Source organism: Camponotus floridanus, unplaced genomic scaffold (assembly GCF_003227725.1).
Source record: "Camponotus floridanus strain SB8 unplaced genomic scaffold, Cflo_v7.5 scaffold3, whole genome shotgun sequence".
NCBI classification, from domain to species: domain Eukaryota; kingdom Metazoa; phylum Arthropoda; class Insecta; order Hymenoptera; family Formicidae; genus Camponotus; species Camponotus floridanus.
In genome coordinates this window covers 5412172-5430717 of record NW_020229436.1, presented here as the reverse complement: position 1 = coordinate 5430717, position 18546 = coordinate 5412172, and the positions used below count along the sequence as shown (strand labels likewise).

Below are 18546 nucleotides of genomic sequence, written 5' to 3'. Positions count from 1 at the left end.
TGCATTTCTTAACATGCGTCATTCGCGAGATAAATTTGCTCCACGTGGTATCGATTTCTAATAAACGTCTAAAGCACGTTTATTAGACGCAGACCCTTTATAACTTGATTTGCGTGGTACGGCACCTACGAGGGGTGGCACTCTATCGATCTCAAAACAATCTGGTGAAAATGCGAAAATGGATTTCCGGTTATGCGATATACGTGTGCTTTTTTCTGTCTCTCAGAAAGTTTTCTCATTGCAACACTCGAGTTCGCTTTCCTGGAATATTGTACTTTTAAAAGACTCGTTATAAATTTTGTGGTTTTTCGAAATGCAAATGATCTCTTTACTAATAATAACTCTATACAAGTGTTTCGATAAAAATTAATAATTATACAACAGGTATCTTCGCTATCGGCGGCTACAATCTCTAGAGGGAGCCTATGAACGGAGACTTGCTAACTTGGAGCAAATCAGTTATCTATTGTTGAGCCATTGTTAATGCTATCCGCTGGTAGCAAAATTCCCTGTAGAAAGTATCGATTTCAAAAAATAATAAATCTAAAATAATAAAAAAAAAATTTAGATTTAAAACACTCGAAAAGAATAATGCTAAACCTTTTTTAACCGCATGCATAATTTCTTTTTAATGAAACTTATATAATCTCTTTTTTATAATTTTTTTCAAAATTCTCAAGGTTTTTATTTTAACAAGGAACATTAACAGACTAAAAGTTAAAGTTTGAAATAAATTATTTGGATATAAATAAGTAACACTTGCATTGTATAAAGTAATATATCATTATTGCAAATTTTTCTCGATGCAAATTCGTCAAATAATGATACGCAATTGAATTTAGGACGCATGGAATAAAAGAAACGGGCAAAATTATTTGTTCCATGAGAATATTTAATACGATTACAATAATATAATTAAGATAATATACAAAATATTAAGCGTGTCTGTTGTTTATAAACGGCGGGCTCCTGTTACGGGACAAAGTAATGTCTCGTTATAATGTCTCGTTATATTTTGTACTTCATATACGCCCGCGAGTCTACTCTGCGAGTCCCTAAAGCTTATTTCTTTAAAGAATCGCAACGGAGTAGACATTGAAGAAACTTTACAAAGTATGTAGATTATATCGAGGAAGAGAAAGAGAGAAAAGCACTATTTATTAATTTAAAATTTATGTCATTAAAGTTTAATGAACGGGAAACCCAGATAACGGTATTCATCGAGAGACTTTAAATATTCCATTATGAAAAAAAATTGTTCAGGAATACGCTTCGAAAAAATACAAATTTTTCACAAACGAAATAAATTAACTACAAGTACCGAAAATAATATTCAAGAAAAGAAATATTTAAAAAAATATCAGTTTCCACAGAAATATTATTTAGCCATTTGGCACACTGAATTAATAAAACGCTATCTCAGAGAGCAAGCATCGAATTTAAGACGTTCTCGTTGTCGTAATCCAAGGAAATCATCGCGCTTGTATCTCTGATACGTGATCTTCAATCTTTAAGAGAGATTCTAGAAAAGACTGACTTCCACACGAGAACAGCTTTACGAAATAAAGAGTGAAAGTCTGCTTAAATCATCTTCGCAACTCGTGAATTATCTAGTCCCATCTCTTTATGAGATTCCTCTCCGATACTTTATGAGATTCCTCTCGCGTAATTTTGGAATCAGGGTTTGTTCGGGGCGCTTCTGGGCCTCTTCGGCGTCGCGTATTTGACGCACAGGAAACCCAGAACGATGAGAACAGCCGTGACAGCCACGCCGGTGCCCAGCCACAAGCCCTCGCCGCGCACGTTCCGCGAGTCAAGAGCAACCTCGTGGAGGGCTAGAGCTCCATCGGGAGGCTCGCACGCCGCCTGGATGATGATGTCCTGCCGCTGGATCTGCTTGGGTCTGCAGTTGGTCAGCTTGCTCATGCTCTCGCTTGTGTGCAGACGCGACAGCAGCAGCGACAACGACCACTGCATCATGCTGATCCGCGAATACCACGATGGCAGGTTGTTCAGATGCAGGGTGACACCCCCGGCCAGGCTCATCTCGCCCACCACCACGCCAGCGAGCAGCGCTGCCAGATACGTAGACTTGCACACGTGCGCGAAGAAGATGCAGACGAGATGCTGCAGCATCAGGTACAGCAGACCGACGGCGAGGTAGTTCCAGAGCGACGTCAGGTTCTCGTCCGGCACCAGGTGCAGCCCCGACATGGCGAACGCCGGCGCCAGGTATATCAGGTAAATTACGCACCAGGATGATACGTTGCAGACGAGCTAAGAAGAAAAAATGAAGTTTCTGCTTTTAATATTTCTCCCGAAAGTCTCAGATTTGATGTTATAGCCTATAAAATATCTCTGTATTTGTATAGATTACATTTACATACATGTTAATTTTAATTACACACATTTTCTCACTTTTATGTACATTTGCTTTATATTATTTTAGCTTCTTTAGTATTCATATTGAAGTTTATCAAACGTCTCAAAAGTATCATGAGAACTTTTAATTTTAATATGAGATGAAAAAAGAAGAATAGAAAGAAATTTTTATTACTTGTTTAACTATTTTATATTTTGCAAGAATATATTAAATAATGTTTCTAAAGTATTACATTTTTTTTCTCTACATAATTTTTAAGAAATTTCTCAAAACACTTGCTCCCTCAATTTCATAAATCACGTACTTTTTGTTCAAATATTTATTTTGTTAAATTAATTCTTAAAAGTTTAATAAAAAGTTGAGCTTACTTCTATGAGGATGTAGATAAATCTGCCGTACAATCCATCCCTGATGTCCCTCTCTACGTTCGGCCTGCTGTTGGCTACATCGCACATCGCCAGGAGGCTTAGGGGCCAGAAGAAGATGCCCAAAATAGCGTAATGAAAACCTATTCTATCTCTCAGATATAGGTTCGACTCGTTAGCAACGTCCCAAAATATTGCACCGAGTAAAATACTGAGCGACGCGGAGATTATGATTTTTCGCAGTAGCCGCGTCAACGTCCACGGTTGACTGTAAATAAGCGTTCGCAACAATAGCGCATAAATCTGCAGGAATATGTTGGGACCAGATCTCGAGGGTGGAAGCGCTCCTGGTGGACCAGGATCGCTGAGCGGAGGCAGCCTCGTCCTGGCCAATTCTGCGAGATGATCTATCCTCTGCGAAGACTCCAGCATCGCTTCCGCCGATAAGTCATCCAGCGTCACTAAATCGACTGAAAGAAAAAGAAATTCGTTTGTCCCCATTTTATTGTGCCACAAAATCAAATTTAAAAGGAATTTTGAAATTCAATTTCATATGGAAAGATTTAAGCCTTCTTTTTTTTCTTTATCATTTTTCAACTACTTTTTACTTTATCTCTTTTTTTAAAAAATTAAAAATTCCTTTTATAAATAATCGTACATTTATATAATTTTTATCTTCGTTAAAAACCAGGAGAAATATATTTTATGATTCTGCGAGATTCGTTACTTTACAAATCACTAAATTAATATAAAAATATTTAATTTGAATATTTATTATTATAATCATGATTGACAACAAATTTCTTTCTTTTTTTTGGATTTCGAAAAAATTATTAATATAAAATTATTATAATAATTTATAATAATCTTTGTTAAATAATTTCCGCGTCCTCTTCGTAAAATTTATAACCAAGATTATTATTTATTACGTACGATAGTAATCGGACGGATTCTTGAAGGGAGGACAGGGGAACTCGGCGAGCGCGAAATATGGCAGCATGTCTCTCCTGAGCCCGGAATACATGATCCGGCCGCCGGAGGTGAGCGCGACCCTCGACACCATCGTCAGGATCTCGTACGTGGGCGGATGCAGGGTCAGGACGACGAGCCGTTGACCGCGGCTGGCCCACTGCCTCAGGTACTCGACCAGGAAGAAGGCGTCGAAGATGTCCAGGCCGTGCGTAGGCCTGTCCAGGGCGAGGACGTGCGAATCTTGCAGCAGCCGACAGGCTAAGGCCAGTCGTCGGGCCTCGGAGGTCGTCAGGGTATTCACCAGACAGTGCTTGGTCGCCTCCAAGCCGAGCTCCTGCAGGACAGCCTCGGCTTCGAGCGCGGTGGTGTTGCGACCGCCTCTCAGCAACATGTAGAAACTGAGAGTCTGCTGAGCCGTCAGCCCGGGACTCAAACCGCTCTCTGATGGCAGGTAAGCGACGCGGGATCTGTTTTGATTTTTGCGACATTAATAATTGAAGCAGCCACTTCGTGAAGGGGATATTATTTCGAGTTGAATATGCAATATATAATGATTTAATTCTACTTGAAGAAAATTATAATCTTTGAAAAATGTTATTTTCTATCTAACATTGTTTCCTTTCCATTCAAGAAAATTAAATCTTAAATCATAAGAATATATTCTTCTTGATTGAGCTATATAAAATATTCAAGCCATTATATTTTTCCTTAATTAACGCAATATAATTTCATTTCAAGATTTCCATGTTAAAACTAGAGATATTTTCAAAACAAAAATATCCATTTTTTTTCTGAGTATATTTTTAAAATATAATTACTTTGTAAAATTGTTTAAATGACGCAAGACCGAAAAGTTACGCAATATTAAATATGAAGGAATAATAAAAGCATTAAGAACGGAAGCGACAATTGAAGCGATAATTGAATAATCAGCACTGCTTATTATGCAACTTATTATTCAACTACATGAAAATTTGCATGCTAATGCTCTCTCACTGGTTATTACTTGCTAGTTACAGCCTATTTCGTTAATGTCAGTTACCGTTACAGCCGTGGTTAACTAAATCTTTCTTTTCTACCTGAATTATAGTCAGCATTATGATCTACAAAGAAACGAAGAGTGAATTAGCCAAGCTGCAGCTAACGCTTATTATTGAAACCAGTTACATGAAAGAACCTCTTAATCTCCATCTTCACTTCATTTACGTGCATAATTAATGTAACTTAGAATTAACTGATGCATCTTTGCGGGAAATCTTAGGGAAAAGGAGCAAAATTTATGGGGCAAATAAAATGAATTTTTCTTTCACAAAGTTGTGCTATCAATGACGTAACGTGCCTAGTGACTCACTGCCCCGAAGGAGAAGCGTACGTACAGGAAGAAGATTAGAAAGTACCTGAGAGTACGCGCTGATACCGATCTTCCATTGAGCAGAATATCGCCCCTCTTTATACGCCTCCTGCCCGCGATTGTCTCGACGATCTGCGTGCCTTCCTTCTCGGTAGTGGCCATGATGGCCAGCACCTCGGCGGCACCAGCCTCGAGGGTGATTCCTCGAAGAAGCGGCAGCCTGTCCGAGCCTGAAGCCTCCACGCCCCGCAGCTGCAGGTGAGGATGCTGCAGACACGGCACGGGTCTCAATGGCAGCGTGTAACTCTCCGGTCCCAGGATACCTGGGTGCCCTGTAAAGCGAATTTTAACAATTTTTTAAACGAAAGAAAGAAATTTGAAACGATCGTCGCGATTAAAAAATCTTCATAAGATAAGGAATCGATTTAAAAAAAGAATAAAGGCTCTTTAATAAAGAACTTTTAGCTTGAAATAATTTTCTTTGAGACTTGACATTGATATAAAATGCATCTGAAGATCCTTTATCTTAATAAGTTTTCCTCTCCTTTTCTCGCACCATGAGTTATGTATCCAGGATCGATCGGCGCGATGCTGTGCCGCCGATTGGTCCTGACCGCGCTCTGCAAAAGATTGGCCTCGCTGGCGCTCCTCAGTCTCGGATGATCCCTCGCGACAGTTAATTGAGAGTGCGTTTGCTCCCTCGGGACCGCATGAACGTGCCTAAAGTCCGGATCACTTCTGGCTGAGCGCATAACTGACGCCGAATGCACTGGAACACCTGTTTGGAGTAAAAACGAATCGTGAAACACTATCATTCGGTTTTGATATGCAAATTATCATTTTCATATATAATATATTACATGTTTTATATTATTATATAATATATATAATTATATAATATAAATAATAATGTAGAAGAATTAAAATAACTATTTTTACATAATCTTCTCAGAAGAATTTAATGATTTTAAATTTCAATATTGCAATTGTCATCTCAATATGTAATTATTTAATTCCACTTTAAGAAAATTATAATCTTTGATTTAAAAATATTATTTTCTATCTAACATTATTTCCTTTCCATTCAAGAAAATTAAATCATAAGAATATATTTTACTTGATTGATCTATATAAAATGGCTTCGTTCAAGCAAGCAATTATTCCAGCAATTATATTTTTCCTTAATTAACGTAATATAATCTCATTTCAAGATTTCCATGTTAAAATGGACTAAAGATATTTTCAAAAGAATGTCCTTTTTTTCTGTGTACCTGCGTGCGACACGCGTCGCCCTTCCTCGCTGGAATCGTAGCCGCTGGAGCCGTCGCGATTCCGCGAGGTGGGTGGCAGGACGCGCGGCAGGCCGAATTTCAAGTAAGTGTAGGAATTGTTGGCAAGCGGGCTCTTGGGCCCGTATCGCGGATGTCGCAGAATGCTCTGCACCGTGGAGTCGCGAAGTTGGAAATTCCCGTAAGGCAGCGGCGACTTCTCGGCCGACCCGAGCGCGGAGTCCGTGAAATCCGAGTTCAGATTTTGCCTGGCAAAATAGCAGAAATGCATATGCACATATTAAGAAAAATGATCCTATTATTCGCACTCGTATTTTTTATATTTTACTTTTATATTTTTATTTTTATAGTTATCGTAAAAGGATATTTCATATACTACTAATATAAAAATATTATTTTATGTAATTATAAAAATTAATTAAATAAATTATAAAAATAATTACAAAAATTAATTAAATAAATATAAAAATATAATTATATAAAAATATTTCACATACATAACATATATTATATAAAAAATACGGATGCAAATAATGGGATACTTTCCTTAATTTGTCAAAAATTGATAATATTCATTACACTAATATTTTTAATAGCATTAATATGATCCCATGTAGACAGTGTGCTGTAAATGAGCAAGCTCGACAAAGCTATTTCTTTCACATGGTAAAAAAAAATCACCATAGGTATTCGCTTTGGTGTTTCGCCTCCGGTGAGGCTCAAATTGGACGATGTACGACGCGAATTACACGCTTCCACTTTAAGTACAAGTGTGTTCACCTGTAAATCGACCATGCGTGCAAATCCTCGCTGGCCGGCGGCTCCAGTCCCCTGGTGTCCAGAGCTCCTGGCACCGAGTATCTTCTTTCCAGCTCCCAGGCTTCCGAGCCCATATTTTCCGGTGACTGCGCAGAGATCATAGAGACGACCGGATAAATCCCCGTGAATTAATCTAAGAGAACGTTCGTCGTTCTTATTTTAATTATCACGCCTTAGCGCCGTCGAAGGGGAAAGTCGGCAAAAGGAAGGCGCTCTCGTCTATGAATATTTTGTCAAAGATTGAAAATATTGAAGCAATCATTTCCATTTTATTATAATTTCACACGAAAGTATTCGTACATAAATAGCGAAAAAAAGATCTGAAAAATATACAGTAACTGCAAATTGTTTGAATTGTTTTAGGAATTTTTAAGATAGGAAAGAGAGAAAGAGAGAAAGAAGATAAAGTGAACAGATATACGAAAAAAAAGATTTTTATACAGGATGTCCCAGACTTAACGAATCAGCCGAATAGCAGATTCCTGAGATCATTTGAAGACGAAAATGCTAATACCAAAATGTTGAAGAAGACTTGATGAGCTATGTCCTTAAGCACAGGAGAACGTAACGCCGATTGGTAACCTTTAATCTTTTGTAGCGCCGAAACTACATCTTTCTCAACATTTTGATGTTAAGATTTTCGTTTCCAAATGATCTCAGGAACTTACCATTAACGGTTGATTCGTTAAGTCCGGGACACCCTGCATATTCTATTCTATTATGAATAATATATTTCCTTCTTAAATAATTTTTTAACATTGTAATACTTTTACTTTTGAATTCAACCACACGAAAGACTTGTCATAAAGTATCCTGGACGTAAAGGTTCCGCCGTAATTTCCTGGAAAAGGATCGCATAGTCGATATATGTAGTGAACGGGAAGATAAATTAAATGGAGAATGTTTTATACCGAAAAGGGAAGCGTACACCTTCCTCACGAAGAATCCTCCGACACACTCGGTGTGGATTTATCGCGGTTGCGTCCGCGAGGCTGTCCGCGCGCGATCAAATTTATCGCGCAACACGAGTCGGGGGGGCTGTTATTAAAGCATCGTACAAGAAGGAATTCTCTTGCGCCGTGTGTGTACTCGTCCTGGAGAGTCCTGCGGATACCTGCGGCCGGAACGACGACGATTTGCCTTACGAGCAAGAGCCGAAGCAATTTCAAAGGCGCGCCGATTATTCGCGCGGTTCCCTGGAATGTCGGCGGCGTGATTCTCAACGATTATACACCGTGTCCGAATACAACCGCATCCGTCACCGCGATTTCATGACAAATTTATTCCTGTTGTCCGAGATCAAGGAACGAGAGAAGGGAAAGATTCTTCGCACAGAAAAAAAAATAATAGGAATTATACTGGAGAGAGTAAAAAGACTTTGATATAAAATTGCAATAAAGTTGATTGAATTGTAGACTTTATCGTATTTATCATTCAAGAATACTCCGATTTTTTATATAAAATACAGCAATTTTTCGCGTGCAAGGAAGATGCGATATATATTTCTTCCGCTAGAAAATTCGAAACTTTTTCAATAAGCTGCACGACGCTTATGCTTCTTCCTATCGACTCTTTCTACCGATGAAGAACCGAAGGTCGTGACGGAGTTCCTGGCCGTTGGCGAACAAAGGAGCACGGCCTCGTCGAATTTTATCACGATGTAGCAAATTGTTCTTGTGCTTGCGTTCGATCGTTCGTAAAGAAACTCTCAGGCTGCGGAGAATGCATCTCGATCGGCACACACTGTATAATCTCGATAACTTCTCTCGTGCTATTTTATACCTCAAATAATTTTCTATCTTTATTGTTAAGATACTTCGAAGCAAAATTTGTATTTTTGAAATTTCTGGCTCGAAATACGCATACGAGACTATTGCTTCAGAGAACATTTGCGTTCGCAAATTTTTACAAAGCGAGCTTATAAATGTCGTGGTACAGATGTAGCGTGATCGATATACCGGAAATTGGAGTCTGTGGTAATAACGTACAGTGTGTAACTGTACGTTTAATGGACGCAATTACGAAAAGCAGCGCGGCAAAATGTCAGGTGGCTATCGAAACGGGCTCCTAAACAACCGAACAGTTGATAATTTTTGGTTTTTGTACCTCGTCCTTCTTTTAACCGCGACATTCTAGATCGATTACGAGATACAAGCGAGTAATACTCGTTTTCTTGCGTAATCTCACCTAACGCACACCTAAGCGACGATAACTCGTTAGATGACGTTATTACGTTATTATAGACTTTCTCCTTGTACAAGGTCTCGCATCCTTAATCTGTCGCATCTCACGTAACTGGATATTTTCTTCCTATCGTTATAATAGTTTCCGGTTTTACGCAAAATACGTTTGAAATTCACATTCATTTCATTTCAAATTCGCGCTTTAAAAAAATATTATGTTGTATTTATTATTTTAATTTATGTATTATTTTAATTTTAATTTAATTTATTTTAATTTATTATTTTAATCAATTTACTTTAATTTAGTTTATATTTAGTATTATTTTTTAGTTTATTTTATTTATGTTGCATTTATTTTCTTTTATTTTATTTTAATATTTAATTTTATCTTTATATTTTTTAGCAAAGCTTTTCTTATCATACAAATATAGCTTCCGATTTTAAAAGATTAAACTCAAAATACATTTTAATTCAATTTACGCTTTAAAAAATTTTTTTTCAGAGAGACTCTAATTATTACATATTATTAAAAAATGTTAATATACATATATATTACACTATTTATTTATTTACATTATATTATTTATTTTTGTGAGTATATTGTACTTTTTATTACTTGATTTTATCATTTGTTTGTATCTCTTACAACCTTATTTATAATGCATTATTTTAATAAATCACTTTATATATTATTTTCCAGCATTTTATAAAACTTATCTTTCTGCTTAATTGCCGATATTTCTTAATTGCGTTTCCTGTTTACCGCATCGCAATGGAATGCGCCGATGAGATCGCGTTTTAGCGAGCAGCTATCGGAGATTCATCACCGTTATCGAATACACGGAGTTATTGTAGCGCGAGCGAGGGTATCGTGTCGATGAGGAGACACACGTATGTACATCTGTAAAGACGCAGCATCCCATTTAACGGTGGTATTCGCGACCTAAAAACGCTCGCACGGCCCGCACCTGTTTAATGACTTTTCGACACGTCGTGCGAAGATCCGTTCCGTACCGGGTGGCCGAATATAACGCACGTATTCCTTATCGCAACAGCCTTATTCAGGCGTGAAAATCGATTCGCGACGGAATAATTAGGAATCTCGATGTTACGAGGATACTTTGATAATAAACCCTCCGTCAACTCTCTCGCGCTCTCGTAGTTCGATCTTGATGAAACTCCTGCTAGAGTGGAACACGCACGAACGACCTGATTAAAAGGATCAAGGCTGTTAATCTCAGCGGCCAATTATAACGACCTCCATTATTCTCGACGTTGTAGCAACGTCGAATTCTGTACCTAGTCGTATCGCTTTAATGAATTTCGGAGCGTGTACTCTCTCGAGGGTATCTTAGCGCGCGAGTTTCGCAGACGCGTTCATCGAGGGACGTTCATCGGAAGATGAGATTAAATTAATTAGGGGCGTCTGTGGGACAGAGCCGGCCTCGCGCGTTTTATCTCTCTCTCTCTTTCTCTCGGATGCAAATGGAACGTCATATCGCGGATCGAGCTACTTGAGAATAGCGGCAAGCAACGCATGCATAAACCATCTGCCGCGATGACAGCTTTTAATTTACCTTCTTGTATTAGTTCGGTATGCGTTTCCGAGTTCCGCGCGAGTGCGAAAATGTATCGGGTGTCCGGCGAACATGTATTTAATGCTTATCGAACCATTATGCTACATATGTTATAACATCGTCGTAATGAAAATATTAGTGATAAAAAAATCTAATTGGACTGCGAATTGATTGCGCGTACATAATTATTATATATCGAGAAGTTTATTACGAGATTAAACATTGCAATATTTTATTTTGCATTACGATTAGCTTCATGACAGATTTTAAGCATCCAATTAGCCGATTAAGTATATCCTTCATATAAGTCACTTATGTTTATGGTAATTTCAAGATCGCGTTAACGTAGATTATGTTATATTTATATTATATTTATCTTATATTTATGTTATATTTATCTTATATTTATGTTATATTTATGTTATATTTATCTTATATTTATCTTATATTTATGTTATATTTATGTTATATTTATGTCGCCGAGTGGAATGCGCAAAATTACGTAATTCATCTCGGAACGAGCGGTTTTGAGCATTCCGGATGATACACGAGGCACACTTCTACTTGCCAGATGCTGATGGAATGACATTTCTTTCCCCTCATCCAGGAGTTTCCCGTTAGAAATGACTCATCAGCGAGTCCCTTGTATGAAACTGAGCTGGCTCAAGAACATTCACGAGCGTTCGTGAGAACTGACAAGGTAAAATTACGTGCCATTTTATCAAAAGGAAAAATAACAGAGCGTTAAGAGTGCTGTTTGCCAGAGCTATTATTTTCAAAACGGAAACTATTTCGTTCGGGAACGCCCTGATACGGTCTTCCAATCTTAAAAGGCAATTTTTAAGACAATCCTCTCGCAGTTTCTCACCTTCTCGAGAGAGCAATCGAATCTCCATTCACAAGTGACTTTGAATCTTTCAGATTCCTTCCGGATAGATTGAGAATAAAACGTCGTGTTATATGACATGTCAAATTAATTCATGCACGCAGAAATAGCCGTGATATCTTCTGCGATGTCATCGTAACGAAGACTGCGATGTGTAACACGTGTTCATTGGTGAAGTCATCGATCAACTGAAGACTTTTTTCTCTTCGTTTTTGCTGTACATTTACAAACACCTTTTTAATAGGCGAAAAAAAATTAATAACGGAATAATCTGCATTGTAACATCTAACTTTATAAAACTTCGTACAACTAATCAAGTATTTCGAGGAACCATTATATGTAAAGTATTATAAAAATATTTTGAAAATGATGAGCAAATCGAAAAAAAGAATAAAAAATACAACACGTTTGAGAAGTAGAAGGATTAGTGATTTACTTAAAATATATTTCGTTAAAATTTTATTCGAGATACAAGACCAAAATTTCGTTAAGTTTCATTTTTACAGCAAAAATATAATTCAATAGACGGATGCAGCGACACAACACAAAAGGTAAAACGGTAAGAATCGTAAACGATAAGAAATTATGCGTTTTCGCAGTCGAAGTTGACGAAAGGAGACGCGACATAAATCGTTGGCCGAGGTCGCAGATTTGAATTCTCGCCAGAGTCTCTTCGTGTCATTGCATTGAGCGAACAAGCTGTTGTTTGAATTGAGCGCCGGTATTATCGTACCCGCATACAAAAGGAGAAAAAGTCTGCGGGTTTGCAAGCACGATCGTCTCGTCACGTCACGTCGTCGCCTGCAATGACAATGGACGTAGGTTCCCGCTGAACGATCCTTGCTTGCTCTCACGATCGTGCGCGGAATGATTAACCCACGCGTTACGAATGGAAGATATTGCGGACTCGGGGCTAACATCTTTCATTAGAGGAAACACCCTCGGAAAATGAAGAGAGAAATATCTTTCTCTCTCTCTTTCTCTCTCGCGATATAAATCCTGCAATTAATCTGAAACCCTGTTGAATCATCTCTGAGAAGTCGCCTATGAAATGTACCTCATTATTTTTTATACACGCAATACAATATATAAATAATATATATTATTATAATTATCATTATTGTTATTATTATTATTATTATTATTGTATTATTATTATTATTATTATTATTATATATTATTATATATTATTATTATTTTATTATTATTATATATTATTATTATTATTATTATATTATAATGGATGAAACGCACGCGAGACTCTCTTGATGTCCGTCAAATGTGTCTCGTAATGTCCTTTTTTTTTTCGAAAAGGCGAGTTTCTAGAAATAGAAACCGGCTTGAGTCTCGTGATATTTCAAACGCGACTTTTCCAGCGTTTAAACGCGTCGAGAGCGCATAAAATAACGATATCCTATATATGTCCACACGCACATGCCTGTTACAAAGTATAATATATTAATCGAATGTATGCTTGCGTACTTTTCAATTTGCGTAACGCGGTGATTTTTGCGGGCGGTCGATAAAGCCGCCTCTCGCGCGGCCCGGTTAACTGTTCATTTGCATATCCCGTTTCTGCAACAGTTGTATCGAGCGACGACCGTGCGATTTCGCGGTATGAAGTCTCCATTAAACGTCGTCCGCCGCGAACGGCGGTTTTTTTTCCGGCGTTTAATGTCGTATCCGCGAGAGAGAAGGAAAGTGCGCGACGAGATATTCGTAAAGGCCGGGCGATGATACGCTCGGAAAAAACGGGCGCGAGGCGCAGCTGAGCGTGTCGGAGGCAGGCGGAAAGTGACGCGTCTAACATCTTCGGACGTACCTTGCCTGCGGCTACGCGCGATACATGTGTAACTGGAAAAATCGCCGGTCGCGTGATCGCGCTGTTACGGCGATCGCGAATTCGCATCGCGATTCTGAATACACAGACACGCTGCTTAATGTAATCGGAGGGGCAAGCGAGTTGAAAACGAGAACGTTTTGTTGACGTCGGATGATGCGGATTCTTTTTCCCACGCGATTCTCTCTCGAAAATATTTCATATACCTGTATTCTCCAATTTTTTATATAAAATATAATATCTATTTTATTTATATCAATATTATATTTAATTAATTAATTAATTAATATATATTAAATAATATATTTAATTAATTGTATATAAAATAATATATTTAATTAATTGTATATATAAATAGAATTAAAAGTATTTTCTTTTTATATTTATAAATTTAAATATCTCGAGAGAGATATATTGCAATATTGCCGAAATATTGTAATAAAAGAGAGTATTACTTTACTTTTAAATATCTATATCTTCTAATGTAAATATTAAAATAATTGTTTAAAAATAATAATAAAATAAATAATAAAATAAATAAATAATAAAAATAAATTTTAATTTTAATTTCTTAGGCAACGTAGTTGAAGTGATTTTAATCTTTTAGAATACATAAAAATTGCAAGTTACGAATTGCAAGTCGCGGAATGTCTTTGCTTTATTTAGGAGTTTCTCGACTCTCAGACTCGAGACAACGGAAACGATATCTCGATTTCGTGATCTTTCGAATCTACTGTGAGACTATCCCACGCACTGATTTCTATACCTACATGTGTACGCCAGTCAACCGTGCACACGTGTCCATGTACCTAAATAAAGTGTACATCGTAGCCTAGATTGTACAGTATTACGGGTATAATTATCCGCGCACGCAATAGTACGCGATTGTAGAAACCGTGATGGAAAGTCTACGTTCCGAAAATCGTCGAGATCTACATATCGCGTGTAAAACGAAATTCAAACGATTCGAAGTGCATTCATAATTAATTACCTCCATTAATTAAACGTCATTAGTTGCGAGATTGCAATTTTAGGGAAAGAGAGTATGTGTTGTACGTGCATTTCCTCTTTTTTTATCTGCTATTAACATTTCTTAATAAGAAGCTATAAAAGTAACACAATTTGTGATTGAAACATGATTAATTGATCGAATAATAAGATTTTCTATTTAAAAAATAAGAAACTTTAATTTGCTTTAAGTGAAATGAGAATCGAGAATGATTTGTTTTTTAGTAGAAAGATATTTTCACATTTCTCTCTAATATCTTTCCTCCTTTATTTTATTCTAACAATTATTATTTATATTAATTAAGTTCCTTACATGAAATTAAACTAAATAACATTCTCATTAATATTCCATTAATATAAATCGATCATAAAAATATTACGCAACACGCATGAATACCGACAATGTTTTACTGCTTCATTATAAGCGATGATGATGAGCAACCATCGGACCGCAAAACTTCATCGGAGAATGCAGGATACAAGCGAGGTCAGTTGCTGTTAGATTTTTCAATATTCTACCGAGGCAATCTCCGAAGCCCTTCTCTCATTCGCCTGCCCCTCCCTTGCCCCCCCGCGAAGAGAATAAATAGAGAGAGAGGATGCAAACGCAACGAGAGGGAGAGGGAACTAATTGAAATTGCAAATCATTCGAAGAATCGCATCGCGCTCGAGGAAGTGTCGAAGAGCACTGCCGTGTGCGCTCGTTAAAGTCACCCGGCGTGACTTCGCGATTTCGCGAAAGAACGCCTGTCGTTGTCGCCGGTAACAAGATTGCCGGCGATATACGATTTGTACATTTGCGTTTCGATAACATATCCTGCTCCAAAGTGATCAAAGTGAGCGGAGATTGAATCCCTTCTACCTCTTTCCGCTTCGCGATTGCTCGTCGCTTGCGGACTGGCCTTGCGTCGTTAACGAGGAAACGCGATGCAAGGAATGCGACGGAGGAAGTGACGGCTCGGACCGCTTTTGCTTTTTACTTGCAAGGAAAACGTGCTGGGAAATATGAATAAAGATACGTACAAGATAACGAGGAGATTGTAAAACTAGTAGAAACCAAAGTTCTTTTTTCCGAGTTAATTGATTGCGAGAGAGAAATTAAATTATCTTAATGTTCATGCTTAATTCCCAACTCTTTACTTAATTGCTGTCTAACAGTTAGAAATTCGAAAGAGAAACAATATATATATCTCACGCAAGATTTTTAAAAAAGGAATAATAAAATTATAAAGGTTTTCTATATATGAGACTAAATCTCTAAACTAAAAGATCGAATCGGATTTCGATATATTTTTTTCTATTGATCTATAATATATAAAGTTTATGATTATTTTTATTATTCGCTCTATTCGTTTCTCTTCTAAAATTCAAAAAGGAGCTCTTGAACTATATTTCTCCATTGTATCGACATAAATCAGGCGCTTTCGTGATCTAATCGACTAATAATCCGCCCATTCTCAGGAAAGTAAGACATTATGTTCGCATGTAACACAGTAGAAATAGTGGTTTCACGCGCACACATAATAGAAAATTGCGCTGCTATAGTTTAGAATATGGTGAAACGTGAGCTTTGTATGCATTTTGCAAGATATTTTATTCCGTGAAAAAATTACTTAAGTAATTTATAATTTTTCTTTCCATAAATAATTATTTCATTCGTGGAAATAGTACTATTAATAATAAATTAATATTATTACACTTTTGATAATTTTATTGATAATCATCAAATGATGTAAAGTATAAAAAAAATTATTTTTTTCACTTATATTATAATTTGTTATATTTATAATTTATTATATTTATATAAGCTTATTATATATTATACTTTTCATTATGCTATTTATTATACTTTTTATATTTATCAACTTTTTACTTGATATAATAAACTGAAAGTAACTCGACTGGTAGTTTTTTAAGTGAGAGGAAAATTATAAAGTAATATAAATGTCATGCGCTTATATCAACGCATTTTTAAGGATTACTTGTCAAGCAGTGGGTCGCGTGTTCCGCTTCCTTGAGGAAAAAGTACTTATGGAGCTGCTTAACTTGGGCGGTATGCGAGCTTTTAATTCACGGTTCAACGATAAGGAAACTTGATTTTGCATAACGAGAAACGCTTGCCGGTGAAAGCAACAGGTGATTAACAACCGCGCTCTTATTTCTTTTTTGAAGGCAGCTGATTCGCTCCGCGGATTCTAGATAGTTTTATATCTTTTCATTTCGGAAAATCGTAACACATATTGCGTAATCGAAATTAATACGTAATTAGAAATGCTCAGCAGCCCATGTGCTGACAATTTTTTTCTTTATCATTGATTTTTATCTTTGAATGTTAAAAGTTGGAGATCTTAAAATTTGTCATTGACTCTTTCTTCCGAATGTATCGAGAAAAGATTTGCCAGATATTCTGTTAATCAAAAAACTTTGAATTATGCGATTATCATCTCTCCCTTTGAAACCTCAAATTCTTATACATTATATTAAAAAATAATTATTTATAAATTTAGTTAATTCAAACGTCGATTCCAAATTCTCGCTTTATTTCCGAAATATCTTTAAAATCGAGCCTAATTCGATATGAATAATTTACATTAATTTAAATTTTAATTTTGTGATCGTATAATTTACACACATTTTTAATTTATATTTGAAATTATTATACATGTTATGCAAACGCGGGAAAAAATTGTGCTCCTAAATATAAATATCCATAACATTCAAATAGAGAATATCACACACAATTTTAAAAAACCATAGTAATTATATCACGCATGGAGAAGATAATAAAATTATTTTCTACAATTCCATAAATCTCTAAAAACGCGCAACAAGAGCAAAAAAATTTTCGGAAAAGCAAAATATTTCGACGCAGGATAAAACGAATCATCTATCCTTCGGAATGTTGCTCTAAGCTTGAAATTTTCTACCATCAACAAAAATAGCAGAGACATGAAATTTATCTTCACTTGATCCAGAAATCTACCGAGTCCAATCAATGTCAGAGCATGGAAGGCACAGAATGCAATTTTGCGTCAGGCTCGAAAAATTCGCGCACGGCGTTCGTCGCGAGGACGAGGAGAAGAGAGAAAGAGGGAGGCTGCACCGCATGATCTTCATGCTGACAATGACTCACCGGCTGTGTATTCGCGCTGGGCCTTCAACCTTGGAAGCTGGTCGAGTCACGACGCTGATGACGACGCTGCTGCCTCCTGTCCATGCCGGTCTTCGATCCTCGCGCCCGAGAAGAGACTCGCACTCCTCGCAACAGGACGCACTCGTCGCGCGCGAGGAAACGATCTCCTTTCCTCTTCCCTCTTCCGTCGTCACCCGCGATTTTTTCCGCTGCCGTCGTCGTCGTCGATTATTCCCTGTCCGGGAAAAATCCTCCTGCAGCGCTTGGCGAACGCGAAGCGCCAGGTATCGCGCGACTCGCCAGAGTCCTGTCCGAACGCTGACGGACGGGCCCGCCGAGGCCCCCACGAGTTTCCTCCCCTCCGGGCCCCACAGACGCCCCACCGTCGGCTTTGCCAAGTTCGCAGTGGCGTGAACTCGCTTCTGGATTTTAGATCTACGATCGTCCAGGATTATCCCTTTTGCATCATCCCTCTGCGCTCTTCCATCCCCTGCACAGAAAAAAAGCACATTCTTATTTATTATATATTTAGTTTTAACATGGAAATCTTGAAATGAGATTATATTGCGTTAATTAAAGAAAAATATAATTGCTTGAATAATTGCTTACTTGAATGAAGCCATTTTATATAGTTCAATCAAGAAAAATATATTCTTATGATTTAAGATTTAATTTCCTTGAATGGAAAAGAAACAATGTTAGATGAAAAATAACATTTTTAAATCAAAGATTATAATTTT

The 18546-nt window shown here is 37.1% G+C and overlaps 1 protein-coding gene across 2 annotated transcripts; it reads right to left on the bottom strand.

Moving 5' to 3' along the window:
• Positions 1-1000: 1000 nt before the first annotated feature.
• LOC105247941 (ATP-binding cassette sub-family G member 8) lies at positions 1001-18161 on the bottom strand. 2 transcript variants are annotated; one of them, XM_011252409.3, is made up of 8 exons: positions 17807-18161; positions 7141-7312; positions 6343-6608; positions 5628-5849; positions 5118-5403; positions 3682-4187; positions 2752-3218; positions 1001-2277 (listed from the first exon to the last, which is right to left on the bottom strand). In XM_011252409.3, the coding sequence occupies exons 2-8, from the start codon at positions 7278-7280 to the stop codon at positions 1678-1680; spliced, it is 2487 nt and encodes an 828-aa protein (XP_011250711.1). In that variant the 5' UTR covers positions 7281-7312; positions 17807-18161; the 3' UTR covers positions 1001-1677. The 2 variants fall into 2 exon arrangements, with proteins under 2 accessions (XP_011250711.1, XP_011250712.1); XM_011252410.3 differs by having other exon boundaries at positions 7141-7265; positions 17807-18160.
• Between the last annotated feature and the right edge of the window lie 385 nt (positions 18162-18546).

Excerpts from the sequence above, each read along its gene's own strand:
- LOC105247941 (XM_011252409.3), bottom strand. The coding sequence starts at position 7,280 with ATGATCTCTGCGCAGTCACCGGAAAATATGGGCTCGGAAGCCTGGGAG. Across the intron at positions 4,188-5,117 it reads GTATCAGCGCGTACTCTCAG|ATCCCGCGTCGCTTACCTGC; the intron begins GTACTTTCTAAT and ends AAATCAAAACAG. Across the intron at positions 2,278-2,751 it reads TTATCTACATCCTCATAGAA|CTCGTCTGCAACGTATCATC; the intron begins GTAAGCTCAACT and ends TTTTCTTCTTAG.